We start from the raw sequence: 19,503 nt of genomic DNA, 5'->3' as shown, positions 1-19,503 counted from the left end.
ATGAGATTATTCATCCACCTCCATCTTATGAAAATATTTACCCTGAAACATAATGTTTGGCTCTTAACTCCTCTTTCGCTGAAGAAATAGATATTACTGTGTGAGAAAATTACGAGGTTGTAATGATTTGGTAATGAAGGACAATGACCGAAGGTTGGGAAACATACATATTGTGTTGTTGACACTTCTGTAGCATTGTAAATAGTTCATGTAAGAGCAAATAAACTTTCATATATATTACATTTTCTGTTATTACATAAAACTGAAAAAGAAATACTGATCACATATAATATTTCGTCATTGATATTATATTTTGTTTTCCTATGATTTACAATTTAAGAAACGAATGGAATATTTAATAAAGGAAAAAAATAGGACATTATCTTAATGAGAGTACTCATTTTTGTGTAACCTTAGCATAATATAAAATAAGTATTCTCATTCTTTTGTTTATCTTCTTTCTGAATAGTGTTTGTTTTATCACTATAGTGGAAACAACAGCTGCTGCAAGGTACTTAAGTGGATCTCTGCTTAATAAGTACAAATAATTTTATTTCCACAGTATTTTCTCGAATACCTTGTGCTCAAAATTTTTGGTACATTCTCCAAATGTGTATGCTAGAAGATTATGGTATTTCACGTAGTAGTGGTAGTCTATTATTTAATGACGCTTTCACCAACAGAGGTTATTCAGTGTCAAAATTGAATTCTAGTATAAAATGGCCCACATATTTTGCCTCTATCAGGAACAGGATTATTTTTTCTTCTTAATCTGTCCTCATTTATACTATGAGGGAGTGAAGAAACGAGAGATCGCCATTTTTTTGGTCTTCCACTAAATCACACTTAAGGATTTTTTTATATGTCGTAAATCTATGACGCAAGAGCCACAACCTTACATCTTTCCTGGTGATTCCGGACAATTGGCCACAGAAAATGGGTAACTGGGACAATTGGCCACAGAAAATTGGTAATAGGGACAATTCGTCACAGATAATTTGCCACAAATAGACAATTTGCCACAGATAGACAATTTGCCACAGACAGACAATTTGCCACAAATAGACAATTTGCCACACCGTCCATTATCCAAAAATGGGACTGTAACAATTTATTTAAATGTGAATTAGTGGCAAATATGATAACTTTCACGTTGTCCTCCGGTTCAAAACAAAACAACCACCTTTCTCCTTGTACGGTCTTAGTGTATCTGTCGGCTATAATGTTCAGTTCGTCAATATTCCTTGGTTCAGGTGGTAAGTGCAGCTTCCTGGCACAGAGCACAGTTTTTTTAATAGATGGTTTCTTAGGTGGATTCACATTGGCTTCGCTTGCAATACGCTGTAACTCATTTTGAATAATGACAGATGTTGGTTCTCAGGAAGTCCCCACCCTTGCCTTCATGTTCTCTACACATTGCTTTGCCTTAATCCTTCCCCAGTCTGCAGAATGATTCTTGTGTTCAGACGGTTCTTTAACGACACTGCTTCCATCTTCTGATAACGTGACTGTTGCATTACACCCGCCACGCATGTCACAGCATCAAACAACTCCACTCTTATTTTCTCTAAGTCTCGTGTACATGTAGCCAAGATATATTAATTTGTCAGAGCCTCTTTCTGATTTTGTGAGGCGAATTTCTTCCGCCATAGTTCCTATTTAGTTTACAGCTTCTAGATTTGTCTTGTGTTACCATATAAATATATTATAAATTGTTGCGAATTTGAGCATTGCCTTGAATTTTAACGTATGGCGAATTGTCTTTGATACGAATTTCAATTATGTGGTGAGTTGCCTCTGTGGCCAGTTGTCCCCTACCCCTTTCCTGGGGCAGTTCAAGGAGTACACTAAACATAACCTACAACATGTACATAAAGTCTATTCTAAAACATTGTGGCAAAGTACTAATAACCTCAAAGATACTGGAACACACACAAAACCAAGCTTTATATCTCATCACTGGTGCAATCAAGTCTACTCTGACAGAAGCCATGCAGGTAATCACATCTAACAGGTCACTTATGGTAGGTCTTGAAACACAAATCCTTTTAACCTATGACAAATTAAGAAGGCTTCCAAATTCCGATAAATGGTAATGTATATTCAATGACATATTATATTCGATTCAATACCGTATTTCTTCATTATAACACTTTGGAAATATCCCTTTTAAGGTATACAAGAGCACTGTTTCATAGGCATGAGTACAAAGGCTAAGAAAGGAGTTTGATATTATTACAATTCTGGGATGTATCAGGATTAAAAATTGGAAAAAAATAATATAGGCCTATTCTGTGTAGCGAAAGATTAAAGTAATGTAATGTAAACCACACCAATGTATTTGCGAAGGAATTGCTGATATTTACGGCCATCATGCACTCAGCTGTGTGAGGAGCAAGGGTCGCATTCCCAGACATACATCACTCAATGATATCATTAAAAGATCTCTGACTTCTTGTGGCATCCCGTCTCTTTTGGAACCACTAGGTATTAGTCGCGCAGGTGGTTGACACTCTAGCTCCATCTCACTTATCGAATACCTCCAGACGCGCAACATCTGCTGCTGAATTAGCCGTGAAGAAGAAAGTCAATAAATATACTCATCTTTTAGACAATTATATCTTTGTCCCCTTTGCTGTGGAGACCTTCGGTCCTTGGAGTCATGGTATCTCAAATCGGCCAAATTTTGATCTCCATTACTGGTGATCGCCGTTGTACTACTTATTTGCGTCAACGCTTGAGTATTGCTATTCAACGCGGAAATGCAATGAGCGTTTTGGGTACTCTTCGAGAGTCCAGCCCTTTGGACGAACTTTTTCTCCTGTAAAATTGATTATCTCTATGTAAATGTTTATATTTAGTTTTTATATATGTGTAATTGTAACGGTGAAAATATTGTTAATCAAATAATTTTTTTTTCATAAGTGTATATTATTTTTGGGAGTGTTTTTGTATACGCAAACGCATTATTAATTTGGTTATAACTTTTATATCACCTTTATAAAGGTAAACACGCTTTGAAATATTTAAGTGGGAAAATCGACGTATCTCGGTTATCTTGACAAATTTTATGTTCATTTTCACTTTATACGAAGATCAATGGCTCTATTCACATAGTAACAAACAAAAGAGTCACTGCCAATTCGGGGATTTCAAGATCACGTGCATATGTTTACATTACTTTATTATTTTGTTGGACAGACTTCAGTGTTTTTACCTTATGTGTGAGTACATCACAAACCCTAATTTTCGGCCCACCACTTTCCCAGAAAAGTGTGAGCAGGATATTCGAGAAGATACGGTGTAAATCATGAATTTTTTAAATAAGTTATAACAATAATTTATTAACGTAATTATGGATAATAATCACCATCAAATTAACAGAAAAATGTATGTTGAATAATTAAATTTGTTCAAAACAAAATGTTTATTAAAAAGCATTTCTAATTGATTTGTTAACACTAATTGTACACTCTGATTTGGTAGTGAAAACATTAACAGATGGTAGGTACAAATTAATGTTTAAGTTATTACTCAAACTTATATAAAAATTTGGAACAGATGAGCGATAATTTTTATACATGATTTTCATGTTCTGTTTATCAATGACCAGCTAGGACATAATGCATGGATGGGCATTGTGCCTCACTTGAGAAATAATGCCTCACTGACCTTCACAGAGCTTATCACTCTGAGTGACATCATCTTCACAGTCCCTGTCCCTCCATCACGCAGCTCCTAGGCGTGGGCAGGTTCTATATCAGTTTCATAAGCAATATCAGTGGTGGCATAATGGCATTATCAAAGCAGTGTGTACGTGTTAGAAAACGATTATTTCATGAGAAATGGGAGGAAGAGTTTTTTTGCTGTTTAGAAGGGGAGAACATACGATGTATGTTATGCTCGAAAATCCTATTAGGCATTAATAAATTTAATATACAACGACATTACTCTTTATGTCATAAAGAACATGCTGAATTAGAAGGTAAGACAAATTAAATGTTATTTTTCGTACTATTCTGAAGAAAATTTATGATCTTAACATTTGCATATTATATTAAATACGTTATACCTTAAACACGTTGCATTAAAAGATACGAGGAATTAAATGTTGTTTGTACGTATTATTTCCAAAAGAAATTTATTAAAAAAAAAAAAAAAACATTAAATGTGCGTAGAAAACGAAATATGATTTTCTGAAATTATTTTAGGTCGAGAACGTGCAAATCTATTAAGTAATCTTGATAAACACCAGAATATTCAAGAAAATAAACGTAGACAACGTGATGGAATATTATTGGCTAGTTACGCAATTTCTCGCCTTTGATTTAAATCAATTCAATGATGGATAAATAGTAAAGAGGTTTATGATTAAAGCTGCCGAATTAATTTGCAAAATTGAATAAAAGTTTTTAAGTCTCTCACGTTAACCAAGCGCTTTCCTAATAATTCGCCACTGACCGCCTTAGCGATTACGATAAGGTGACGCAGGTCACAGCAGTTTATATTTCCCATCCTACTCTGCAGTCTCCTCTCCTAGTAAACAAACTATTTCAAATCGAGTGCCTCACATAACGGAAAACTGTGCCCATGTATGACATAATGTGTTCCACATTGAAAATCCTAATTCAAATTCCATTCTAATCAAATGTTATTTGTGACGAACTTAGATGATGTTGGAAAGATTTTTGTAGGTTATTCCCATTTCTTCTACCATGTGACCACAGTCTACTATATACAGTCACGAAGCTTGAGTTTTGAGGGTGCTAGAAACAATAGACTGTGACGGTACTATTTTGCATTGCCTGTAATGAGGCGATATTAGCAATGCTAATGGTGAGCAACTATCTAATTTTTGCATATTTACTACGTATTGAGCTTCGCAACTGTATATACTAAACTGTGATGTGACTATGTTTGAGATGGTGAAGCATATTATTCCTAGAGAAGGAATTTGGGTCAATATCTGTATTGAATGACACCATTTTCATGTAAATAGTTAAAACGACTTAATTCAAATTAAAAAAGTCTGCATGCTTCCATAGAAAAAAATAGTCAACACCCTCATTTTTTTTTTAATCTGTTATTTAACGATGCTGTATCAACAACTAGGTTATTTAGAATCGATGGAATTGGTGATAATGAGATGATATTTGAAGAATTCGCCATAGATTACCTGACATTCTCCTTATGGTTGGAGAAAATCTCGAAAAAATCAAACCAGGTAATCAGTTCAAACAGGAATCGAACCCATGCCTGAGAGCAACTCCGGATCAGAAGGCAAACATGTTACTATCTGAGCTATGCCAGTGTCCTCTTAAAACTAATCATAAAACTTACATGTTTACTAGTCTAACACATGAAGTCAGACCACGAATTTCGTCACATAATAGTAACAAATGAGGGACAAAGTGATGCATACGAAAATGTTGAAGTAGGAATAAAGATATCCAACCTGAACTCAGTGAAGCTGGTGTCTAGCACTGCTCTAGAATGGAAGACTGTATCAACATAACAGGAATGTAGATAAGGCCGTGAAAAGTATTTGTCATAGTATATCTGAAGGCAATGCAGAGCAGAGCAAAATTCTACAATCCATACGTAACATGGGTGTGGAACTACAAAAGCTATTCCATGCAACAGTATACAATGACTTTTTTGTCTTAAACAATACAGTTCTACTGTTTGCGAGAATAAATTATATTTTATGTTACAAATATAACTTCAGTAAAGTTGGAAATGGAATTGAACGGGTTACATCAGCTTCTTGTCTATGCGGATGACGTTAATATGTTAGGAGAAAATACACAAATGATTAGGGAAAACACGGAAATTTTAGTTGAAGCAAGTAAAGCGATCGGTTTGGAAGAAAATCCCGAAAAGATAAAGTATATGATTATGTCTTGTGACCAGAATATTGTACGAAATGGAAATATAAAAATTGGAGATTTATCCTTCGAAGAGGTGGAAAAATTCAAATATCTTGGAGCAACAGTAACAAATATAAATGACACTCGGGAGGAAATTAAACGCAGAATAAATATGGGAAATGCGTGTTATTATTCGGTTGAGAAACTTTTATCATCCAGTCTGCTGTCAAAAAATCTTAAAGTTAGAATTTATAAAACAGTTATATTACCGGTTGTTCTGTATGGTTGTGAAACTTGGACTCTCTGAGAGAGGAACATAGGTTAAGGGTGTTTAAGAATAAGGTGCTTAGGAAAATATTTGGGGCTAAGCGGGATGAAGTTACAGGAGAATGGAGAAAGTTACACAACGCAGAGCTGCACGCATTGTACTCTTCACCTGACATAATTAGGAACATTAAATCCAGACGTTTGAGATGGGCAGGGCATATAGCACGTATGGGCGAATCCAGAAATGCATATAGAGTGTTAGTTGGGAGACCGGAGGGAAAAAGACCTTTATGGAGGCCGAGACGTAGATGGGAGGATAATATTAAAATGGATTTGAGGGAGGTGGGATATGATAATAGAGACTGGATTAATCTTGCACAGGATAGGGACAAATGTGAGGGAGGCAATGAACCTTCGGGTTCCTTAAAAGCCATTTGTAAGTAAATAAGTAAAGTTCGAAATTCGCAAATATATTCAACATACATAGTCAATCTGTTGAATTTGCAGGACATGACGAGTCCACACGAGAGACACTGTAATACAGCTCAGTGCTACATCTGCTGACTACACAAAGGGCTCGATGTTCATCTCCAAGCACGCCACCGGATGTGTGAGCTCGAATTTTGTGATCACATCGGGATGTAGAACCCCCAACATACCTATCACTTGGCCATTGGCCACCACCTCAGCACAGCGTTGAGGAAAGTATGCAGGATCTGCAACAAAATATGCACATAGATAAAGTAAATAGTTATCAATGCAGTGACTATTATATTTTCCCACCCTGTATTATAAAACAAGAGAGATATATTTTCCTATTTAATTCCAAGAACAATGAGAAAATGTCTTACACTTAACAGTCTTTTAACTTACAAAAAAAAGAAAAAAGACAGGTGCACAGTTTTGCTATACTGCAAATCTTTATATAGAAATATGTGTGGGTGGTACGAGAAATGAAACAAGAAGATCAAGGGTAATACAAAGATAATGAGAAACAAGAAGAACAACAAGGGGAAGACAATGAGAACAAGAGAACTATAAGAAAAATAAACCAAAGACAAGGAGAACAAGAAAAAGAGAAGGTGAACAAGGGAAAGACATGGACATGGGGAACAAAGAGAACAAATATACTACAAGAAGAAGACAAAGGGAAGGCAAGGAGAACAAAGGGAACATAAGGAGAACAGCGGGAAGATATGAAGAACAAGGGGAATATAAAGAGAACAAGAAAAATAAAACTACAGCAGGAAGACATGGAGAATAAGGAGAACATAAAGAGAACAAGAGAAATACAAAGAGAGGAAGGGGAAGATAGACAGGGAGAACAAAGGCAAGGCAAAGAGAACAAGGAGAGGAACAGGAGGAGAATAAGAGAAAAAAACACGCGCACGCACATAAACACGCACACAGACACGAAAAAAAGTGTAACAGCCTTTTGTACAGTGGAATTTTGGCTGAGGAATTTTGTTAATCTGAACTCTTGAGCAAATTACTCACTGCTGCAAGATCGGCTGATATCTACAGTAGAACTTTGGAACTACAGTAGCCTAGTCTTTTCCTCATTACTATAAAGTACATTAAAAAAAAAAAACTATTCTATAATCAACAGACTGACTGAGTCATCTATCACCTTAAATCTCCTTAAACCCTGTGTGTAGGTTTCTATTAATCCTTAGTCAAAAAATAAGATGGAGTCTTACAAAATACGAACATTAAGGGATGGAAATTGGGAAGTAGTAATGATCAAAATGGGAAATGCGTGTTATTATTCGGTTGAGAAGCTTTTATCATCTAGTCTGTTGTCAAAAATCTGAAAGTTAGAATTTATAAAACAGTTATATTACCGGTTCTTCTGTATGGTTGTGAAACTTGGACTCTCACTCTGAGAGAGGAACATAAGTTAAGGGTGTTTGAGAATAAGGTGCTTAGGAAAATATTTGGGGCTAAGAGGGATGAAGTTACAGGAGAATGGAGAAAGTTACACAACACAGAACTGCACGCATTGTATTCTTCACCTGACATAATTAGGAACATTAAATCCAGATGTTTGCGATGGGCAGGGCATGTAACACGTATGGGCGAATCCAGAAATGCATATAGAGTGTTAGTTGGGAGACCGGAGGAAAAAAGACCTTTGGGGAGGCCGAGACGTAGATGGGAGGATAATATTAAAATGGATTTGAGGTAGGTGGGATATGATGATAGAGACTGGATTAATCTTGCACAGGATAGGGACCAATGGCGGGCTTATGTGAGGGCGGCAATGAACCTTCGGGTTCCTTAAAAGCCATTTGTAAGTAAGTAAGTAATGATCAAAATAATTACACTGATTTTATTTTTTGAACCAGTAGACATGCAGTCTTTAAATTTAAAACAAAGCTCCCTTTATAAAATTGAGTTAGACTATTCATCTCATCTCTCAGAATTATTTATAAAATGTATAAGGAATGTAAAAAAAAAAGAATTCAACTTCATGTACACCCCTTCAAATACCTTTTGAGAGTTTTTTTATCCCCTAATGGAGCAGAGAGAAGAGAAAAGATTTGACAGTTTTAAAAATTCAATTAGACAGTGTAGAGACTTAAAATTTAAAATGAAGGCTACGCTCTACAATTTTGGTTAAACATTCTTAGATTTTTTAAATACCATCTCCTAAGGTGAAAAGGCAGAAGGGAGTGAACAATCTCATGTCATCTGATCTCGATGAAAGTCGATATCTGGGGATCTTTGGGATCACAGAATACGAATATGGTATCATTTTGTCCAAATTTATCCCTGAAGTGGTGGAATGGGACAAAAATGGGTGAAAAATTAAATTTGATATCAGAAGGTTTTTGAGATGAAAATTACGAAAAATAAAATTTGTGCAAATTCAATATGACAGATTCAGTACTATGAATTATGTTTAAAAAAATTGGGTAATGCAGATAGACAACAGCACAGTTAACATGAATTATTTAAGGGCATATGTGTATGTAATGCCTACCCACTTCACTTGCGTGATTAAGGGGATATGTAAAACCTTTCGATAGTATAAATTTAGTAAAATCCAAAAATTTAATTTCTACATATCCTGAATGAAATTTGTGCTGAAATTTAGTACAGTTATCAGCCATTACTTCTAGGTTAATAAACACATTTTTAGAATTCATAAAATATTTATTGTGAATTGTAATTATATTTTTAAATTGGTGCAATTTATGCAGGGAAAATTAGTTTCCCTGACATGTTGTAGTACGATTCTGAATATTTTAAAATGTTTTCTTCTCTGTTTTATTCACAATACTTTTGAGGAAAGTTCACTCAATAAAAAGAAAAAATAACAATTTCCTCCATTTCCTTAGGTATATATGCCTCCTTAACCGAAAATTGTCCTGTTCTTCTATGGTACAGATGAATGTTGATATCTGCCTTCACAATCAGTATGTACAGAGCATTCGCCTACGGGTGGGGCCAGGAAAGCGGCCTGCCTGCGGTATCGCTTGGGGGAATCGTCTATCCGTAAGCTTCCGCTTTCTATACTATACTCTGTAGGGTTTTAATTTTAAAAGTTTAGCAGCAGTAAAGACTGATGTTTTTGAAACACTAACTTCCTGTGAAACACGTCTTAGAGATTTATTAAGAGAGCGTGTAAATGATGCACTGATTTCATCAATTTTTTCTCCCGTCAATACTCTTCGTTTTCGTTTAGGAATTGTAGCATTTATCGACCCTGTTGTCCTTAATTTGTTAACAAGACGTCTAACAGTTTCTCTATCCTGAATTGGAGCACCCGAATATTTCACTTCAAATTGCCTACGCACCTCTCTACATGACTCTGTTTTCACATATGCATCATACATAAAAGCTCTTTGTTCAAGCGTGAATTTTGCGTTTTGCATTGTTAACCAATTTTACACACACGCTGAATATTTAAGCAACTGTGTCGAGAAACTGCACTGTACTTACTTACTTACAAATGACTTTTAAGGAACCCGAAGGTTCATTGCCGCCCTCACATAAGCCCGCCATCGGTCCCTATCCTTTGCAAGATTAATCCAGTCCCTATCATTATATCCCACCTCCCTCAAATCCATTTTAATATTATCCTCCCATCTACGTCTCGGCCTCCCCAAAGGTCTTTTTCCCTCTGGTCTCCCAACTAACACTCTATATGCATTCACCCATACGTGCTACATGCCCTGCCCATCGCAAACGTATGGATTTAATGTTCCTAATTATGTCAGGTCAAGAATACAATGCGTGCAGTTCTGCGTTGTGTAACTTTCTCCATCGAGAAACTGCACTGTACGTGTTAAATACTGCAATATCTGGCTCACAACTGATAACTTGTCGACCTTAATGTCCTTGATTGTCGAGCATGTCTCAACAACTGCGCGCACAAAGTGGCGTATCAGTACATGCCGCTTTCCTGGCCCCACCCGTAGGCGAACGCTCTGTATAATATTACAGTAAATACTTCAGCTGCATAAACATCTGCAGATGAAACAATAATAATTTTCTACAAAAATTACCAAAATTTTCACCCATCCCTTTTCTTGTGGTGCTGAAGTTTACAAGGCAAAAAACGAAAAGGATAATTCAAGTCCTTGCCTTTCGTTTCAGAAGACTGCCACAAATAAAAAAGGATCTTGTTATTGGAGAAGAAGCGAAATTGCTATGAAGATAGTGAAAAAGTTACATATTTTCTGCATTCCATAGTTTGGGAATGTCTTAATAAATAAGCATTTAAATCTGTTAACTACGGATGCGACACGTGTAGAAATTACCACGGAAAAAAGTAATCATTCATCAACTCGACAATACTATCAGACTCAGACTTAACAACATAAGAATCGAATCAACGACTTTTCTCGTACCTATTGCTCAGAGACCGCCTCACTGTTCAACGATTACCATTCCTTGTAAACACATGCTACGAGTTAATTCATTAAATTAAGTTTCGTATTCATCTGTTTCCATTAATACTTTTGGAACATGAGGTTTCTTGCTTGGTTTATCGAATTATGTATTTTCTTATTTCAACATGCCTCTTCTTTCAGTTATTTATCGCTCTTGAAATCGAACATGTCGATTCCTGTTGCTTCCGCAACTCATTCTTGTACTTCACGAATGTTTGTTATTAATGAAGCCAATTCGACACAATTCATAGCCAATTTTTCGCCCATCACTTCATAAAGTAATAAACATTTGCAACAATTTCTTGGTTCTGGCTATGCAATGTTTTGCTTCTAATTTAGAAAATGTAGGGAAGTACTGTAAAATTATTACGAACAAAAGTCATTTACGGAACTCCTATGAATCAGACTGTACTGTGGTGTGTTTCATAACAACAATATGAGAGGCGAGTTTGAACATATAACGACTCGTCCACACCTGTGCAGTTATATTGTCAGACTCCAAAGCAGCTATTCTATCAATAGTCTCTAGACACACACCTTCATCTCAAATAGCAGAAATAACTAAAATGCTCTCTCAATTATTATCATTCAATAAAAGAATTGTATTCCAATGGATACCATCCCATTGTGGAATCCTGGGAAATGAGAATGCGGATGCTTTAGCAAAGAAGGGCAGCACTGCTACTTACAGACCTGTTACTAAATCTACGTATTACTCTGTGAAGAGATTTATTAAATCTACATACTTAGACTTCAATAAACAAAATTTGATAACACAATCCCAAGGGAAAAAATGGAACTCTCTGCAACAAAATCCACAGTTAATTCCCGATTTACCACGAAAATCGTCTGCAGCTGCATTTAGATTGGCAACAGGCCATGACTGTTTGGCGAAGCATCTGCATAGAATTGGAATATATCAGTCTCCTAACTGTCCGTTGTGCAACTCAGATCAAGAAATGGATTCAGAACATCTCAAAATCTGTGCGTCAGTGGCTAACCATGACAATATCTTTGAAAAATATTGGAGTGCAAGAGGTCAAATGACTTTATTGTCAAATGCCTGGCATTAGAAAACAACAACAACAACACCACCACCACCTCTGGAGTAACGGTCAGCGCGTCTGGCTGCGAAACCAGGTGGCCCCGGGTTCGAATCCCAGTCGGGGCAAGTTACCTGGTTGAGGTTTTTTCCGGGGTTTTCCCTCAACCCAATACGAGCAAATGCTGGGTAACTTTCGGTGCTGGACCCCGGACTCATTTCACCGGCATTATCACCTTCATTTCATTCAGACGCTAAATAACCTAGATGTTAATACAGCGTCGTAAAATAACCCAATAAAATAAAAAAAATATAATGACTCAGAGCGTTATCACAACTCATTCATGCAGCTCACACAAGATAACATTCGCTCATCTACTGGATATGTCATCGAGGTCACCTGCCAAAATCACTGCCTCCAACTGTAAAACCAATTACTTTTGCAAAAGCGAAAATTACCAGAAAAATGTTAGTTACAGTTTTATTGTTCGTTATAGTTTTATTATTAGTATGGATTATTATTATTATTATTATTATTATTATTATTATTATTATTATTATTATTATTATTAAGGTAGGTGTCCCTGATATGGCCATGCTAAGGTTTGAGAATTTTTCTAGCCGCCATTTTGAAAAAAAATGTAAACCACTTTTTTCTTACTCGTTCTCAGTCTAATGGACTTTCTTAAAACAATTTCTTTCCCCATAAAAATAGCTTTAATTGTCCAAAAAGTCCCAAATTCCTAAAGTCTACCTAGTGGCCATATCAGCAACATGTGCACATGATATGGCCACCTTTGTTCCATGTTCTACAAATCGTGATTGTTTTCAGTTTGATAGCACAGTTGTGTTAAAATTAAATAATTTTGGTGTAAAATATAATTCAAGTGTAGTCAAAACAGGTTTTTCCATAAAAAATTAAGTTGTTTTTCTTAAAATACAAAATTTTTGCGCAATCCCAGCTATAAGGCATGTAAATTTGTCAGGTGAAAAAATAAAAGTGAAATGATCAGGAGCAGGTAAGCTTTCACGAAAATCGTTTGATTATGAAAAACTCGTAAAAGATACGCCATCAACTACAACACCAATCAACAGAACATTAAAAACTGAATGGAGTACGATGGTTTTTATGAAACAAGTCTTTGAAAAACATGCATAAAACAAAGGAGACTTAACAGAGAAAAATAAGAAGAGGTGGCACGAAAACCGCAAAACAGGCAACTGACGCCATATTGCTTCAACCTGACTGGATGGAAAACGATCAAGTGACATACCAGGATGCCCTTTCACTGGATGCTGCTGCAATTTAGCGGATTTTTTTGTTAGCTAACTCACAATAGGGGGGTGGCCATATCAGGAACAGAATCCACTTCAGACAGAAAATAATATCAATGCAGATTCCCTACTGACAATTAAGGACAAAGTACTGGTTCACGAACATCTGAAATATGCCCTATAACAATTCACTTACCTTCTACACTCCCTGTACTTTGTATCGTTCGCCCAGTATACACAATAGCTTTGGTGCCAACCATTTCATATAGTTCCAATACCAATAAATGAATACAAGCACAATCACTCTAACAAGACGATGCAATATTTTCAGTATTTCAAAACAGCAAATAACAATACAAACAAACTCTGGTCTCTGTAGTTAATTTAAGGCTGTAAACCTACCGTCAGCTGCTCGGAGATAATACCCTGTGGAGTTTTTATTAAGACTTCTTGGTATCTCCAACAACTGCATGAGTCTGTCAAGAAGGCCGTGGATGATTTCAAATCCTGGGTTTCTGTTGCAGTTCACAGCACACACTCGCCTCTCATTTCTCGCACCAACCTCTGAAATATATTGTACCTTAAGTAATGCAGTCGTTCACCTGATAGGACCTCACACTGATCTTTGTGCCCCCTTTTATTAATATACATTAAAAAATTTTTCGAATTTTGAATCAAAATATGCAGCATATTTTTTATTTTATTATGTTTGTGTAAAAATTGTTGCCCTTATTAAATGCACACGAAAAATACAAATTAAATATATTTTATGTAAAGTAATATCATTAAATCAAATCAATCAAAGGACATTATGGAGCATGTAGACTCCATGTCGATTTCACAAAATGCTTCCACTCTGTTCTGTCTTTTGCTAGTTCCTACCAGTTGATAATTCCCATGTAAAGTAATATACATCTAAAAATTATAAACCTAAAAAAATTTAACTTACAGATTAAAATGAGATGAAATTTCTTCCTCTAAAACAATGTATATCCTCTTCATACATAGCTTATTCCAAAATGTGTTCATAACTAGCCAACAACAATACATTTTCTTACCTACCATGTTATTTTATTACAATAATTATGTATTGTATTGCATTATATTAATTATGTTTTGTTTTAGCAATGTAGTAATTTTGTATCATACTCGGGGGTAAAAGGCAGTCAGAGCGTGGTGCCAACCACACCACCTCATTCTAGTGCCGAGGTCATGGAAAGCATGGGGCTCTACCTCCATGCCCCCCAAGTGCCTTCATGGCATGTTATGGGGATACCTTTACCTTTTTTACCTTTTTACTGGTTGAGTGGACGAGAAGGCCAAATGGTCTTAACTCTGCCAGTTAAAATAAACCATTATTATTATTATTGTAACCAGCACTACTACTATTACGACTACAACGACAACTATAGTCCCATCGCTCTAATTTCCAGCAGCCAATCGCGTTGCAGGTCGGCTACATTTAAACGTGTGCATATTGTTTCGCTGATTCATTTCTTCAGGCTCGATAAATACTTAATATAATCGCCCGCCATTTTAGCTCTTTCATTGGCGTTCGCAGAAAGCACACGAAGATGTTATTTGCCGTTCAATTATTTGCTGAATTACATTACGTTTGATTTGTTATCATAGGAGCTACAACATGATAATGTTTAACGGTGTGGCAAATAGATTCCTCGTATGGTAGCTCGGCAACGTAAGAACAAAAATGGCGAAGGATACTACCTACCTAGACTTTATAGAACCTTCATTTCCTAAGACGTAAGCAAAGAGGCGGAGTCACGCCGGAAATAACAGCGTCGGAACTATAGCATTAGTATTTCATTTTACTAAATAGATTATTTTTTGCAGTACAATTTTTTTCACATTTTGACATTGTTATAGGCTACGTTTTTTTGCAGTACACAGATCTCAATGTTACTTATTGACGACACAAGGTCTGCATTTTGAGTGACACTTTTATGTATTGTTATTTTTTTTAACTTTATGTATGTGTCTAATACTCAAGATTTATGGCTGAAGTAATTATCATTCTTCTTTCCTAATACCTCATACTACAATAAAACCTCGATAAGACGCTATCCCGCGTAATACACTTTTTTTGTCCGGTCCTGCACATTTCATATATAACGCCTTTATAAAATACCCCGTTTGTTGCGCTTAAGTCCCGCATAATACGCAGTGTTTGTGGAATATTTTCGATGTAATTTTCAGCAATGTACTGTAACAGGAATGAAACATCTTGGTCACTGAACTCACTGGTGCCATTAACCTGAAAAGTATTGGTATTCGACCCTTTACTAGCACATTTAGACCTTCATACTTCATACCTTAGTATATCCCACCCTCTTGTTACGCTCTCTTATTCGACTCTTTACCTGCGCGCTTAAAGCCTACATACAGTTACAATACCCCACCCTCTTGCTAACCCTCTCTCAAACAGCATTCCTCACTCGACCGTAATAAAATTATGGAAATTTTTGCTGAGCAGTTTGTTGTCCTTTAGTGTATTGAAGTGTCTGTGAATGTGATTACAATGAGTGTTAAATGAAAAGCGCTTTCTGTGTCGGAAAAATTGGAAATCTTACATAAGTACGATTAAAACAGTACTCTTACTCAGAAACAACTCTCTGATTCATTAGGAATCCCATCATCTATATTAAAAACAATAAAAAATCGTGACTCAATCACTACAGCTGCAACGTCTGGAGAATGTAATCGCAGGAAAGTTAAGTGTGGTAAACATGAGGACTTGGAGAACACGCACAGCAAACAACTATAAATTTTTTTTTCTGAAAGAATTAAGGACAGTACATATTGTAAATGTGTTTGATTATGTAATTACATAATGGAGTAATACTATATTACCTTTCATGAATCATGTATTTCAAGAAAGAAAAACGCTAATAGATACTGTATATAAGTCAAAATTAATATACATGCCTAATACGCGGTCCCAGTTAATACGCGGTTTACACGCGGTCCCTTGAACAGCGTCTTATCAGGGTTTTACTGTACTTACGAATTTTAAAAACAACTTTTCAATGAGAGAGTGGAAGAGAGGAAGGGGATAGGTAGGGATGAGGAGGGACAGGAGGATGCAGAGGAGGGAGGATGAAGGGGATTATGGGAGGGCAGAGGAGGGGGAGAGACAGAGAGGGAGGGGAGATGGGGAAATGGAAGAGAGGGAGAGAGAGAGAGAATGAAAGCTAGCCAGTATCTCTGGTAAAATAAGTCGCAGTCTAAAGAAATGCATACATTTCATAAGTTTAACTATGGATGTAACACAAGCCATGATCTACTGGAAGTTGATGCTAAATACAGTGAAAAATTGGGAGAAATTCACGAATGACTTAAAGAAACAGAGCTGGAATATTATTAGTGATTTCACAAAACATTTCTTCAGTGTGATATCAGGTTATATTAATGAAACGTCAATAACTGGCTGTACACAGTTTCACTAATAAATTATAGTAACAAAGATATGCCATGTATTGTGGGTCCCTATCACGAAGGCATGGCACATCCTCAGGTTGTGGATTGAGGCTACGGCCTCCAGATAAGGAGGGTAACTGTGGATATATTGAATAAGCAGTCGTGGACAGCCAATGAGGGGTGGTCCTCCAGCTTCGAGGTTGGGCAAAGGGCTAACAACCCATCACCGTAAAAAACAGCTTGTTACGAAACCTCAAAATAAGCCTCGGAATGGGACTGATTCTCTGGCACGACCACAGCAAAGGAATAAGGTTATGAGATTTGGTATTTGAAACAAATATAAATGATAATCAGGAGGAAATTAAACACAGAATAAATATGGGAAATGCCTGTTATTATTCAGCTTTTATCATCTAATCTGCTGTGAAAAAATCTGAAAGTTAGAATTTATAAAACAGTTATATTACCGGTTGTTCTTTATGGTTGTAAAACTTGGACTCTCACTTTGAGAGAGGAACATAGGTTAAGGGTGGTTGAGAATAAGGTACTTAGGAAAATATTTGGGGCTAAGAGCGATGAAGTTACAGGAGAATGGAGAAAGTTACACATCACAGAACTGCACGCATTGTATTTTTCACCTGACATAATTAGGAACATTGAATCCAGACGTTTGAGATGGGCAGGGCATGTAGCACGTATGGGCGAATCCAGAAATGCATATAGTGTGTTAGTTGGAAGGCCGGAGGGAAAAAGACCTTTGGGGAGGCCGAGACATAGATGGGAAGATAATATTAAAATGGATTTGAGGGAGGTGGGATATGATGATAGAGACTGGGTTAATCTTTCTCAGGATAGGGACCAATGGCAGGCTTATGTGAGGGCAGCAATGAACCTCCGGGTTCCTTAAAAGCCAGTAAGTAAGTAACAAAGATATGCATGAATGAACTTTCAAAAAAGATAAAAATTCATTTCATTTAGAGGACATATAGAGGGTGTTTTGTTGCCTCTGCATTTTTTGTGTAGTCACAAAGTTCTGTTTCTTTTCATCATATTTTATTATGATTTTCCTAAGTTGACTGTACTATGATGTCCAATTTCAAGTCATGCTGAAGACATGAACTGACATTATCATTTAAGTTAATTTATTTTTGGTTTACTGTTCTACTACAAAGAATTTGTTATTGCAGAGCTAACCAGTAGTTGGCCACTGGGTACCTCCACTATCTATTATGTTGCCTTCTACACTCAATCAGACCATTCTCCCCATTTCTCATCTTTCTGCAGGGTAAGTAACAATGAATTGACAAAGCACCAATGCAATTTCTCTCAACACAACTAAACTATTAATCAATAGAAGAATGAATGAAGAGTTCAGAAATGAATACGACTAAGAGTAAAAAGTGTGTGTAACTAATGCCTACTCACTTCACTTGCGTGATTCGGGTTTCGCATACTGTGGATAGATGGCAAGACTGTGACCCATTTTCAAGTTGCATACCACTTCGGGGGGGCTACATTATGCATGATGTGTATCTGTGAAAAGTTGTGTCGTGTACTAGGGTGAGTGTATGTGTAAGTGTTCGAGTAAGTATAATGTAGGGAATGGGTGAGGATGATGATGATGGTGAGGAAAGGACACGGGGAAACCTGGTGCCGGCATATAGCCTACTCCTGTTGAATAGCATCAAGGGGGCCGCCAGGCTTAACGTCCCCATCCAACGGATGAATCACTATCAACAGTGACATATGCCTTCTCTTCATATGCAATGTGGAGAGATTTGAGATTTAACCCAGGCATATTGGTGTACAATTTAGTGATTAGAAGTTGTGCACCACCATCTCTCCTAGTCCCGAGGTAGAAATTTTACATGAAAATTTCTGACCCCGCCAGGAATTGAACCTGGGCCGGCTAGTCTGGAGGCAGATGCGCTACCACAGAGCTAACTCGGCGGACCTAAGAGTAAAAATAAAGCTGGAAACAGAACATTAGCAACTAACTAACTAACTAACTGATTGACAAAGCAGAGGATAATTTTATTTTATTTTTTTATTTTGCTTGGTAATTTAACGAAGCTGTATCAACTGCGAGGTTATTTAGCGTCGATGGGATTGGTGATAGCGAGATGATATTTGGCGAGATGAGACCGAGGATTCGCCATGGATTACCTGACATTTGCCTTATGGTTGGGGAAAACCTTGGAAAAAACCCAACCAGGTAATCAGCCCAAGTGGGAATCGAACCCGTGCCCGAACGCAACTCCGGATCGGCAGGCAAGCGCCTTAGCCGACTGAGCTATGCCGGTGGCTGCAGAGGATAAAGAATCCATTCACCCTAGTCTTATTGCATGCATATCAAATTTTGTGAATCTCTTCCTTTATTTATTGATGGATCCAGTGTAATATGGTTACCTGCATCTTTGTCTACAAGGACAACATCCGAGACTTCGAACAGCTTCAAAGGCAGAGGCATCTTCTTGTTTGCTGCGAGAGTCTTCAGCAGCCCAGGGACGAGGGTGGTTCTTGCCACTTGAAATTCCAGTGTTTTAGGGTTTGATATGTGCACAGCCGGAATATCCTTGATGTCTTTCCCAAGCTTTGTAGCGATGTCATCTCTTGAACACTGAATGCGAGACATATCATAATAGGCATTTTTTCACATAAAAATATTGATGCAATGAAGTTGGAGGATAAAATGGCTATAAAATGATGAATG

General features: G+C 36.7%; 1 protein-coding gene across 1 annotated transcript in view; it reads right to left on the bottom strand.

The window, feature by feature from the left end:
* Window positions 1–6,586: 6,586 nt before the first annotated feature.
* beta-PheRS (phenylalanine--tRNA ligase beta subunit) overlaps window positions 6,587–19,503 on the bottom strand; it is a 43,085-nt gene continuing 30,168 nt past the window's right edge. The window contains exons 10-12 of the mRNA XM_069836166.1: window positions 19,200–19,410; window positions 13,758–13,919; window positions 6,587–6,853 (exon numbers count right to left, since the gene is read on the bottom strand). Coding sequence (XP_069692267.1) covers window positions 6,702–6,853; window positions 13,758–13,919; window positions 19,200–19,410 — 525 coding nt within the window. The 3' untranslated portion in view covers window positions 6,587–6,701. The remainder of the gene's footprint in view (window positions 6,854–13,757; window positions 13,920–19,199; window positions 19,411–19,503) is intronic.

The sequence above is a fragment of the Periplaneta americana genome, chromosome 9 (assembly GCF_040183065.1).
Source record: "Periplaneta americana isolate PAMFEO1 chromosome 9, P.americana_PAMFEO1_priV1, whole genome shotgun sequence".
Classification (NCBI taxonomy): domain Eukaryota; kingdom Metazoa; phylum Arthropoda; class Insecta; order Blattodea; family Blattidae; genus Periplaneta; species Periplaneta americana.
The sequence above is the reverse complement of the archived record's forward strand: the minus strand, read 5'-3'. Positions and strand labels throughout refer to the sequence as shown.